General features: G+C 40.9%; 2 protein-coding genes across 2 annotated transcripts in view; both read right to left on the bottom strand.

The window, feature by feature from the left end:
- Position 1: 1 nt before the first annotated feature.
- Positions 2-1,027, bottom strand: LOC139455029 (uncharacterized). Its single transcript, XM_071236614.1, has one exon. It carries the CDS (start codon positions 1,025-1,027, stop codon positions 2-4), a length of 1,026 nt encoding a protein of 341 aa, XP_071092715.1.
- A 7,442-nt stretch (positions 1,028-8,469) lies between these two features.
- LOC139456419 (uncharacterized) overlaps positions 8,470-13,513 on the bottom strand; it is a 48,111-nt gene continuing 43,067 nt past the window's right edge. The window contains exon 9 of the mRNA XM_071238119.1: positions 8,470-10,417. Coding sequence (XP_071094220.1) covers positions 10,270-10,417 — 148 coding nt within the window. The 3' untranslated portion in view covers positions 8,470-10,269. The remainder of the gene's footprint in view (positions 10,418-13,513) is intronic.

The raw sequence follows: 13,513 nt of genomic DNA, 5'->3' as shown, positions 1-13,513 counted from the left end.
GTCATCTTTCCAGCTCCTCTGCCAAATTGCTGGTACAAAAGGTTGCTGAACTGCCGTTGTCAAGGAAGGCATATGTTTTGACATATCTGTCACCAGAGTTGACTTTAATCCTAACAGGGATCACAGGCATGTAGCTCAAGTCTTTGTGGTCCCCGCTCTCACTCGTAGCCAAACTGTTGTTTGTGACAACCCTTGGCTTCGTTTGGTCCATTTCTTTCTTTTCTCTGTCCTTACTGTTGTCATGAAAACAGGTTGCATGTCTCAGTTTACATATATGACATGTCAATCTGCTGGGGCAGTCGCGACTCATATGTCCAAATTGTAAGCAGCCAAAACACAAGCCCTTTGGTCTTAAGAAGTCAGTCTTCTCATCCAACGTCTTACACTGCATTCCCTTGCACATTTCCATGGTGTGGTCCTCATTGCAGAACCAGCATGGCTTGATGAATGCTCTAGACGTGTTGGCTGTTCTTTCTCTAGTTGCAGATGGCTTACCAGATGTCATCAATTTTGGTTGAACTGGGTAGGCTGCCCTGGTGGCAGTTTCTTGACCTAATTCAGACTTTGATGTGTCGGTAGCAAAGCTCTTATATCTCTTTGGCGCTTCTTTCATCTTTGGTCTTGCTTGAACTTGGATGTCGTCGATGATATTGCCAAACAAAGGACTTGACAAGATCTGTGCTTGTTTATCTACGAAACCAACAAGGTCCGCAAAGGTGACATTTCTTCTTTCCAAGATATTAAACGAAACTGTTCTCCATCTTTCTCTTAACTTATATGGCAACTTTTGGATCAACTCTCTGATGTTCTTTGGGTGTTCTAATTCTCTTAGATAGTCGATATCGGTCATGGTATTTCCACAGCTGGTCAGGAATACAGCAAAGCTGTTAAGTGCTTCGCTGTCCTCTGACTTAATAGCCGGCCATTTCAATGCTTTGTCCATGTAAACTGTTGCTATCTTGTACTTGTTCCCAAATTTCTTATCCAACAGTGACCTGGCTTGTTCATAGCCACTTTCAGGGTTCATGAATAGGCAGCTTCTTACCAAGTCATTCGGTTCACCGTTGGTGTACTGATCCAAGTAATAGAGCCTATCTTTTGAATTGATGGTTTTATCTTCTATACCATGCTCGAATGCTTGTATGAAGGGCTTAAACTGTTGTGGGTCACCACTGAACACAGGAATCTTCCTAGTGGGTAGCGTGGCCAGTTTCTGGTGTTCTACCACTAGCTGGATTATCTCATTCTGTTGCTTACATACTTCATCAAATTTTGAATTGTGGACTCCAACCTGTAGGTTTGTACTCTGTATAGGGGTAAATTCTTCAGCTTCTGGGTTCAAATCTTTATTTCGGGTCTTTACTTGCTTGAAGGACCTTAGTGAACTTTATGGTTTTCGAGAACTGTGTGATTCTCGGTCATACTGGTCAAAAATTTCATACTGGGCATCGGCAATTTCTACTTCTGTCTCAAGTTCTAATCTTTCTCGTCTTTGTTTTAATCTGTTTTCTTCTTCTTCTAATTGGTGTCTTCGTTCTAAACATTTCTGTCTGGCAATAAGTTCTGCCCTTTTTGCAAGGATCTCCATTTTGGCAGAGGAGGCAGAGGAGATTACTGAACCCTTAGGTAATCCAACTTGAGAAACACTATCTTCTGGTCAAATGTCATCTCCCGTACTGTAATGTTTAATGAAGGAGGTAACATTTCTTTCAAACTGCGAAAAGGTGCCTAACTTTGATTGGAACCAAGTTGCTTCATCGCCTTTAGCTGATTGGCTATGAAGTTTTTCATGATAAGCTTTAGCCGATTCTTGAAACTTGTCACATAATTCCTTCCAATCTTCAAATTCATTTTTGACGGCATCCAAATCTGCATCAGAGCTCATCAAATACTCAATGTCCTTTATCTTTGAAGAAACCTGCTTGTATAAGAATTTCATTTTATCCTGTGCCATGTTCAAAACATATTTTTGGCCCTTTTCAGTCTGTTTTCTTAATCTTGATTCAGTTATTAATGATTTAGCATTTCTTGCAGATTCATGAATCAGTTCTTTGTCACTTGTAACAGCATCACTCAATGTTCTACTTGCCATGATTTCAAATCAGTTCAACACCAGTTCCAATAATCATGAAATATTTGATGTAACTTACAGTTCTTGAGTTCCGTAATCCTATGTGATAAGTCCAATTCGGTGTATACACGATTCCAGTGACATATAATCCCTCCTGTATTTGCTTGTTTCTGAATAAACACACACTTCAATACTCGAACAGGTAGTCTTATTACCCGTAAGTTCTTTTATCACGCATTGATAAAACCATAAAAGTCACATTTACTTCACAATGTCAACTTCTTGAGAAAATAAAATACCTTACCTCGACTTCGAGTCCTTAATCCAATCTGTGTTAATCCGTTTTGAACTTTGCAGGATCCTGTTGCCAATTCACGAATGGAGACACAATCTTCTCCATGTCCAAGTCTTAGGTTTACATCCGGATTTTCACGGGTTTTTCAACTTTTAATGTGAACTCTTAAATTATCTAATTAATGGAGATAGAGGATATCAAAGTTTCAACTCGATCCAGCACTTTAATATTGTCTTTAATTTCAAACTTCACAAATTCCATATACCATAATTCCATAAATTCAGTGAATATCCACACAATGATTGAATAACATATCACACACTCCAAGAATAAGTCGTAATATAATAAACAGTCGCAGCACAGTTGCAGGATAAATGCAGGATAGCTTGTACCGTGGCTCGGACAGTAGCTCGGACAGTAGCTCGGACAAGTTGAAAAACCGTATGTCCTCTATTCCCTTAACACAATCTTCTTACACTCTCTTAGAAACATGTCTTACTTCTTTCGTATCTTAAAACTCTCTGCTCTCTTTCTCACACTCATTCGTCCAGCTATATATCTGAAATTCTTGTGGGATGCTTATCGCTGATGATCAGGTCACGACCTCTAAGACTCCACACAAAACAATTAAAGTCTTAGCTGCAACATTATACTATTGCTGTCACCAACCCCTGGGAAAATAGCCTGAAACGGCCACTGGCAGCAAGGGCTGGCTGTTTCTAATGTTTTATCTTATAATTATACTAAACACATGCATCCATGCACACATACAAACCCTAACAAAGTTCCAATTAAAAGGATTCTCAATGAACCACAAATACCTAAAATTCGGCTCTAACACTCACTATTCACCATTCTACGAAAGGATTAACTTGGTAATCATAAGGATTGTTTTTCATTTGTGTGCTTTTATCGAGGGATAACAGACAGATATTAAATAAAATCGTCTAGCGTAGTGTCACTAGTGTCATCTAAAGATACTTCAGATCAAAGTTGCCTACTGTAGTTTTGAGTGGTAGAACTGTTTGATGCAGTAAAGCAGCTGGCGGAGGAGATGTTCTGGCGGTAGAACTGTTTGGGGCAGTGAAGCAGCTGGCGGAGGAGATGTTCGGGCGGTAGAAATGTTTGATGCAGTGAAGCAGCTGGCAGAGATGTTCTGGCTGTAGAACTGTTTGAAGCTTTGAAGCAGCTGGCGGGGGAGATGTTCGGACGGTAGAGCTGTTTGATGCAGTAAAGCAGCTGCTGGAGGAGAGGTTCGGTCAGTAGAACTGTTTGTTGCAGTGAAGCAACCGGCTGAGGAGAGGTTCGGGAGGTGGAACTGTTTAATGTAGTGATGCAGCTATCGCAGGATAGGTTCTGGTGGTAGAACTATTTAATGCAGTGAAGCAGCTGTCGGAGGAGATGTTCTGGCGGTAGAACTGTTTGATACAGTGAAGCAACTGGCGGACGAGATGTTCTGGCGGTAGAACTGTTTGATGCAGTGAAGCAGCTGGCGGAGGAGATGTTCTGGCGGTAGAACAGTTTGATGCAGTGAAGCAGCTGGCGGAGGAGATGTTCTGGCGGTAGAACAGTTTGATGCAGTGACGCAGCTGGCGGAGGAGATGTTCTGGCGCTAGAACTGTTTGATACAGTGAAGCAGCTGGCGGAGGAGATGTTCTGGCGGTAGAACAGTTTGATGCGGTGAAGCAGCTGGCGGAGGAGATGTTCGGGCGGTAGAACTGTTTGATGCAGTGAAGCAGCTGGCGGAGGAGATGTTCTGGCGCTAGAACTGTTTGATACAGTGAAGCAGCTGGTGGAGGAGATGTTCTGGCGGTAGAACAGTTTGATGCAGTAAAGCAGCTGGCGGAGGAGATGTTCGGGCGGTAGAACAGTTTGATGCAGTGAAGCAGCTGGCGGAGGAGATGTTCGGGCGGTAGAACTGTTTGATGCAGTGAAGCAGCTGGCGGAGGAGATGTTCTGGCGGTAGATCTTTCTGATGCAGTGAAGCAGCTGGCGGAGATGTTCGGGCGGTAGAACTTTTTGATGCAGTGAAGCAGCTGGCGGAGATGTTTGGGCGGTGGAACTGTTTGATGCAGTAAAGCAGCTGGCGGAGGAGATGTTCGGGCAGTGGAACTGTTTGATGCAGTGAAGCAACTGGCGGAGGAGATGTTCGGGCGGTGGAACTGTTTGATGCAGTGAAGCAGCTGGTGGAGGAGATGTTCTGGCGGTAGAACTGTTTCATACAGTGAATCAGCTGGCGGAGATGATTGACATCCTGAGCATCGATTCACGCAATGACATGCATCAACCAAGTCAGCGAGCCTAACCACCCACATCTTCCCGAGGCAAGAGAGTTAACTTACTATAAAAGTCCAGTTTCCACCCTTGCCGAACTAGGCTGGCATTATGGAGTTACATTTTGTACATTTTGTACATTGTCTATGCATAGTCCAATCACACTCACGCAAAGAAAGCGAAATCCGATTCGTAAACTGTCGTGCAGATTTCGATCGATTGCAGGATTTGCAAAGCATGTGCACCGCCAACTCGTTGTCAACACATATTTTCCAAATCTTTTCGTTTTTAATCTCAAAAATCGTCTCACTGACAACAGACGTCAACGGTGTGTACACAACGTCGAAACTGGGGCAATCGTCGCTGGTCACGTGTCATGCATTTAATGCCATGGCCATCATTGAGCCCAGACAATTTGTCCACTGAACACGTCAGGGAGATAGGGAGACGTGTGCGTCAACGTCATAGGCCGCCGACCACGTTGTCTGAAGTTGGCCAGGCGACGCAAGAGACAGACTCCCTCAAATCGCCTTGAGCGACTCAAGGTCGTTGGTGGTCATAACATCTGCTATCATACTTCACTATCAGTTGTAATGTGTTCCTAATTGGTTCATTATTATCACAACTATTACTAAAAACTGATATATCATACAATTTTGAACATTTTGAAACATTTCCGAGTATCTTTTTCTTTTTTAAAGAGTATATTCAGTAAATTGCCTGATATTGTGTTCTAGATTTTCTAGTTCTGGCATTTTATGACGTCACTACAGTTCCTATAACGTCTCTTTATTACCTTTTGTAGTCTTTGGAGTACTTCTGACGTCACTTCCGGTTCTGAGATAATTTATGACTTCTTTACCGGTACATATTAGCTATTGCTCCTTTAGGCTAACATAATTGTATCCATAACCACTCCATGGCATTTCCCACATTTCCGTTTCCTGTCGGGGATATTTGCGTATATTTGACGTATTTGTCAGGTACTGATCATTCGTGACCAACTCGTGTTATTCCGGGACAAGCCGAATAGCGACTCGTGCCCCTCTCGTGGCCATTTTTGCGACCGGGTTCCGTCTTAGCGCAAACGGGCATACCTAAAACAATTGTCAACTCGTTGCGCAATGGTTCACATATTTTCCTCATATTATTATGTATATTTCAGATGCAATTTAAAGCACATCGGGACGTGCGGAATTATACAGTATGATTGAACACATTTAACTGTGTCTTTGGTATATTTATAGATGCAAGACATATGTAAAATCAAAAATTATTTCTGAGGGATTCTTTGACGAAGAGCTTGAAATCATTCGCGCATTCTGATTGGTTTGTCGTATTTTCGCACATAACATTCATCGATAGGGGGACGAGTCTTCTTGCAGGTTACGGAAAGGGGCGAGTGGTGACGAATGGGTACTGATGTCTCCTATGACGTCACTTCTGGTGGCTAGTACATTGTTACATCCGACACTATAATGTACAACCCTTATATAACCTCATACCCCTTGATTTAAGATTCGATTAAGTTAGCCTCTGATCTTGACCACGCTCTCGTAGACAAGGGTACAAATGGCCAACTTACCTTCCACTTTCTGGTACTTCTGGAATCCTCGCGATCAGCACTGATGAATGGTGGATCCGAACTTGCCAAGCTTTGATAGCTTGAATTTTCGCTCTGATTTCCAGCTAGTTGCTGTACAACTTCATGTTTTGAGGAAACCGTTTTCCCTGTACTGTGACGTCGTCTTTGTGAGGTGCAAGTAGTTGGATGGGGCAGACTGTGTTCTCTTTGATCTCCGACTTGTCCTGACCGGCCGATAGGAAGTCTTCAATGTTGTCATGTATTCAAGCTTTAGATGAGCAAACGCAATAACCGGTAAAAATCCTGGTAAATAATTGAGATAAGGCGATGTGGTGAACGATAGAATGTTGAACGGATTCTTCTGCTTCTTGACTACAACTTGTAAATAATGTTGGTAACTTAAATGGTAACTTAACTTGGTAACTTAAATGGATGAGGACGTGAAAATAGGCGTCCTGAAAGTCTAGGCTTATCACCCAATCAGCTCGTCTGAGGGCATTCGTTAATATTTTTTGGAACTTGTGACGATGAATTAGATAGTCCTAGTTGAGTAATTTCAAATAGATTTAACATTTCCAATATATTTTATTTCGAAACCAAGAAGACTGTTGAGTAGAATCCTTGGATGATGTATGACTCTTCTAAAGCCCTGATGGCTCCTTTGTCCAGAAGCATTTTGTGGCGACTAGCTTGGTGCCTCCCAAAAGGAATCAGCGCTTTACAGGATGGACCATAAGACCTGGGAAAGGTAGCTTGTACCTTCATTTACAACCTCCAGCTGTCAAGTGTCGTCCTTTATTAACTTCGAATTTTGGGCGTATTGCATGAGGCGATCCCTGACTTCTCCCGGGGCTGTCATGCGACAAGCAAGGTCGACATGAGTTTGAGATGTGAGTGATAAGCTGAACCTGATGCGAGTCACTTGTCTCTGCCTCTGTGAAAAGGACTGCTTGTTCTTTGTGTAGCTGGTCTCTGGTTTTGACAATATATCTGGGGCAGAATAATAATCATATCCCCACGTGACATATCTTCATTTGGAAAGATCTCACTGACTTTCAAAATCGGACAGTCGTACCTGTATCATAGAAGCCAGGGTGATGGTGGAGAAGTATATTCCTCTTCAGCGGCTCCTGGATCTGCTGGCGTATGGTGTTGCACGATTTGGAAGACATCAATACTTGCACTGATCTTGCATCTTCAGGATATGGCCAGACCTGTTCTTAAACACATCAATCTACCTGATGACATTGATGGTATAGGATGGGAATGGTAGAGTGTAACAATCTTCCAAACTTATGACTTGCTCTTTATAACCCTACCGCTCAATAAATGACTTGATTGCCTGATCTTTCCTGTTGGTGGGGCATAATGCCAGTATGAGGTTTCAGCATCATAGGAAGAGGCTGTGTTAGTGGCAGAAACACATGTGCTGGGGTGAGTAATGCATGGTGTCCTGGTAATCCAAGTTTGTCATGGATGAGGTAATGGTTCTGAGAACTCTTTCAGGATAAATGGGACTTGTGGTATGGCATGGGCCTCTGTGGCTCTTTCAGACCTACAGGAACCACTTCACTTGAAAGGCCTGTGAGCATGTCAGTGTTCCTGAGACCAGAAAGGAACGTCTGCTCCCTTTTATCTGTGGGAGGGTGGGACAGGCAATGAGATCTCCCATCTCTTGAGGAGACGGCACCTCCTTTCATACCGATTTGTCACCCAAGTGTCTCTCAGTGAATTTTGAACCCGAAAGAGACACTTTTTCAACCTTCATTGTGTTCTCAGTAGCTGAAGATTGTATGGATGCCTATTTTGCTGACCTTTCTGAAGAATGCCTCTGACTGTGGCACACAGGCATCTCAGACAACAGTGGGCACACCCGCTTTGAGGTCATCAAGAGAGACGTACCATTAGGCAGCACTCCAAGAGCATGACAGGTACGTTGGTGGCAGCATCATGGCTTACCATCACCTTAAGACAACAGGACGTGTCTGATGTTTGGGCAAGGGAATAAGACCTGTCAGCATGGTCCTAATTTTGCATCCTGTGGTCATCCCATTTGCTCAATGCTCAGATCAGAACTTTGCCTTCCAGGATGACTGAGCACGTCCTCACAGAGACAGCAAGGTGCCATAAAAGCTCATTCCTTTCCGATTGTTACGAGGTGAGCTGTGTTGTTTAACGGCTATTAAATAATGAACAACATGATTCAAATGTTTATTTATACTAAAGACATACCAAAATGCATCCTACAGCTGAATCTCAATTCCGAGTTCCTGTTGTGTCATCAACAAAAAACTGGTGAAAGCATATAACTTCTGCCTTTGTGCCAAATATTCACATTTTCAATCAAGAACAATAACAAACGGACTTTACAAATTATTCTTTTATCCATAATGCAATAACTTATATTACATTTTCCAATGAATAAGTGTGGTTGTGTGTACTTGTAACTGAAGGAAATGGTAAACAGGGCATAATCATTTTAACTGTATTATTGGCACAATATTTTGTACCAGCTCTTACTGACAAAGCCGTTTATGCAACTGTTATGAAAAAGTTACAAAAGAACCCTCTTGAATATGCTGTAGACATCACAGACATAATGCCAATAAACATCTCATCTTACCGAGCAGCAATACCATAAATATCATGGGATGTTTCCTGTAACATGGCAACAGTACAATACACATCTTATGGGATGTTTCCTGTAATATGGTAACTGTACAATATACATCTTATGGGATGTTTCCTGTAACATGGCAACAGTACAATACACATATTATGGGATGTTTCCTGTAACATGGCAACAGAACAATACATATCATGGAATGTTTCCTGTAACATGGCAACAGTACAATAGATATCATGGAATGTTTCCTGTAACATGGCAACAGTACAATACACATATTATGGGATGTTTCCTGTAACATGGCAACAGTACAATACATATCATGGAATGTTTCCTGTAACATGGCAACAGTACAATACACATATTATGGGATGTTTCCTGTAACATGGCAACAGTACAATACATATCATGGAATGTTTCCTGTAACATGGCAACAGTACAATACATATCATGGAATGTTTCCTGTAACATGGCAACAGTACAATACACATATTATGGGATGTTTCCTGTAACATGCCAACAGTACAATATACATCTTATGGGATGTTTCCTGTAACATGGCAACAGTACAATACATATCATGGAATGTTTCCTGTAACATGGCAACAGTACAATACATATCATGGAATGTTTCCTGTAATATGGCAACAGTACAATACATATCATGGAATGTTTCCTGTAACATGGCAACAGTACAATACACATCTTATGGGATGTTTCCTGTAACATGGCAACAGCACAATACATATCATGGAATGTTTCCTATAACATGGCAACAGTACAACACATGATACTAATCAGGTAGAACAACATTTTAGGTCATTAGATACTAATCAGGTAGAACAACATTTTAGGTCATTAGATACAAATCTGCTAGAACAACATTTTAAGTCATTAGTTACTAATCTGGTAGAACAACATTTTAGGTCATTAGATACTAATCTGGTAGAACAACATTTTAGGTCATTAGATACTAATCTGGTAGAACAACATTTTAGGTCATTAGATACTAATCAGGTAGAACAACATTTTAGGTCATTAGATACTAATCTGGTAGAACAACATTTTAGGTCATTAGATACTAATCAGGTAGAACAACATTTTAGGTCATTAGATACAAATCTGGTAGAACAACATTTTAGGTCATTACTTACTAATCTGGTAGAACAACATTTAGGTCATTAGATACTAATCTGGTAGAACTACATTTTAGGGCTAGAAACATGCCGGGTGACTTATTCCAAACATGACAGGCCTTGAAAAAAAAGGAATCATGTAGTGAATTAATTGAAAGGTTTAAAGATTAAAAAATGTTCCATTGTTGAAATAGTTCTTGTGGTACCATACAGGCAGCACAGGAATCATATGGAAGTGAATATTTTCACTGCCTTATCCCAGGGCAGATTTCAATGGCAAACTCAAGTCTTCTTTGGCTGAGGTTTGAGAGCTGACATTTCTGCAGACAGAACTTTGGTGACTTGAATGCACTTCTGGGCTTCCTCGACATTCATCTTGCTAAGTGCCAGTTCAGCAGCCTGTCTCACAGTAGAGATGGGGTCATTCCGCCTAAACAGGAACAAAATGCAATTTATTGGCTTTTCTGGTGTCAAACTGGTATGCATATAGAGATATCGAATAAGCAGTGAAACTAGATAATGCCACAATCACTGAAGCTCACCTGGATACATAGTCCACAGTTTAAATGCCAACAAAAAGTCTCTGAGCATTGAGGCAGCAAAGCCTGCGTAGGAGAAAGTGATTCTAGGCCATACTAAGTCCTACATAAGAGATAGCAAGTCCTACGTAGGAGATAGTAAGTCCTACATGTATACAAACCAAACTTTATTACATTTTGAACGAAAATGGAAGAGTAACGGCCTTAAAACCCCACCCTGACTATAAATAGCCCGCAAGGTGGTGATGTTTCAGTTTTGAACAATAATTGACTTCGGGAGAAGCTTTTAGAAAAACATACGCAAAAAAGATCAAAGTGAATTTGTCAAAGTCTCTGTTGCACTTGAAAAGGCGGGAAGAGAGGCACCATCTTGTCAATTTGTTGACGGTTGGAATGTCATCATCTTGAATTGGAACTTTCTCCATGCTATGAGATCGCGTGGTCAGGAAGGGGGAAAACAAAAAGTTTTAGCAAGTAAAAAATGAAATTTGCAGTGCAATCAAAAAGTACCATGTACAGGATGTTTTTTAATAATAGTATTCACAATAACATTTCTTTTCTAAAAATGCAAATTAAGTTATTAATTCATCCCAAGGTCGTGACCCTGATCACATGGTGGGTATTTGGAAGGAATCTTGTGATGACGCTGTGCACCATCATAAAAGAACCATGTCAACTTTATCTTTCTTCAGTTGTTTATTAAATATTTGTTTCTGAAGCAAAGCAAATTGATCTACATTGTAAATTAATTGATAGACTAGATTCTAGTACCAAGTGTTTAAACCTTTTTTTAAATGTCATAAAATAACTTACACAATTATTGATAGACATTATTTTAGTAATATATTTTCTTTCAGCCGCCCACTCTCTAGTTAGTTGAGGCTCAAGGGGAGAAACACATACAAAAAATATGGATGGCCTTATGCAAATAACACTTGGCATGCCAATCAACAGAGAATCTGGGTCACTGGGACCCGCCAAGTTTCACGGATCGAGTTACTTCGGCATGAAGGGCTTTTGGACAAGTGTGACTTTGCCAAAACACATTGCTTCTAGGCAATGAAAACATGTCACAGAAAAGACAAGAAACTACTTTCATCATCTAAAAAAAATATTTTTGACCATTACCATGGTTTTTTACAAGATGGATGTCATCCAGATTCCAGATGAAGGCAAGATGAAGAAAAACACTGTTGAAATCAACGATTGCCGTATATATGCATCTTCCCGAGTCAAGAGAGTTAATTGACTTTAAAAGTCCAGTTTCCACCCTTGCCGAACTAGGCTGGAATTCCTGGGATCGATTGTAGCGCCACCAGTAGCTGTTATGAGTTATGTCCCTTCTATGCCTCTCCTATGGACCAATCAGATTCCACCTCTCACATCACTTGCATTTGTTTCAAACAAAAAGGCGGCGCCCAGACAAGACGATCTGATCGACAATCAAGATCAATATTGTGATAAAACGGGTCTTACACCGCGAAGTGCATCAAATCATGTGAGCACCTTTATTAAACTTGAAAAGATTTAGAAAATATCTGTTGACAACGAGTTGGCGGTTCACATGCTTTGTAAATCCTGCAATCGACCGAAATCTTAATGACAGTTTACGAAGCAGATTTCAATTTCGGTTCGCGATTTTGATTGGACTATGCATAGACTCGTTAGTCCAGACAAAATGTAACTCCATAATACCAGCCTAGTTCGGCAAGGTTGGAAACTGGACTTTTATAGTAAGTTAACTCCCTTGCCTCGGGAAGATGTATATATGGTGAGAAATGCTATTCATAAAATGCAGATATACAGTACACTACAGGATTATGATTGGTGCCGTGACACATATCATGTTTTTTTGTTCAATATCACTGCTCTTATTCATCACGACAAACGTATTTCATTCTCGTCCAGGGAATAGCTCAGAACTATAATTTGTGTGTTGAACTGTGTTGGATAAATTGTGGACATTCCCAGGTATCATTTTATGAAGATGTGAAGACGACATAACAAAACCTACATGTTTGGTGAAAAGACTTGGAATTGTTTGATGGATATTTATTCCCATTAAAACTTACATCCTTGTTGTCAAACGTCCCATGTGGGTGGGTGTTCACATGACGTCACCCATTTACACATTAACCAAATAAATTCATGTGTTATCATGATGCATATTGACCTGTCAGATCACTCGTATAAGCTGCGCCCACTAGAGTGCGGTAGTTCCTACTGCAGATGCCCCTTTAAGGAGTTTCAGTTTGCAGTATGGTTGAAGTGCAAAGGTCAGTGAAGGTCAAAATGTAAAATATCACAAAGAAAAATAAAGCGTCTCTTGGTTCCCACAAACAACTGAACAAACACAACATGTTATTACACTTTGCAAACAAATGGCCCACTAATGGTCATAAATAGGTTTTTCAATATGGCTGCTGTGGGAGAACAGATTCAAACCTCTTGAACAATTGGGGTGTCATCATTGGTGGGAATAAACATGTTTGTTTGTTTGTTTGTTCGTTTGTTTAACACTGCACTCAGCAAAATTCTCACCATATGATGGCAGTCTGTAAATAATCGACTCTGGACCAGACAATCCAGTGACTGACATCATGAGCATCAATCCACGCAACTGGGATACGATGACATGCATAAACCATGTCAGCGAGTCTGACCCCCCTATCCCGTTAGTCACCTCTTATGACAAGCATGGGTTGCTGAAGACCTACTCTACCCCCGATCTTCACGGGGGAATGAGCATGTGAAATTTCAGCTTCAGCTTCATAGGTCCAGTGCTTTCTGAGGAGAACCAGCCACAACATAAGCTCACTTGACTTTTAGTCAGGTAACCTAAAAAGAGGCATGTAAAGGTCAAAGGACACAGCAAATTCAAAAGTAAAATTTTACCTAAAAAACCTTTGGTTTGCTGTTTAATACCCCACTTAGCAATATTCCAGTCATATGACAGTTGAATATAAATGAATGAAGATCAGACAAAA

The sequence above is a fragment of the Haliotis cracherodii genome, unplaced genomic scaffold, assembly GCF_022045235.1.
Source record: "Haliotis cracherodii isolate W230 unplaced genomic scaffold, xgHalCrac1.p SCAF_11, whole genome shotgun sequence".
Taxonomy (NCBI): Eukaryota; Metazoa; Mollusca; class Gastropoda; order Lepetellida; family Haliotidae; genus Haliotis; species Haliotis cracherodii.
The sequence above is the reverse complement of the archived record's forward strand: the minus strand, read 5'-3'. Positions and strand labels throughout refer to the sequence as shown.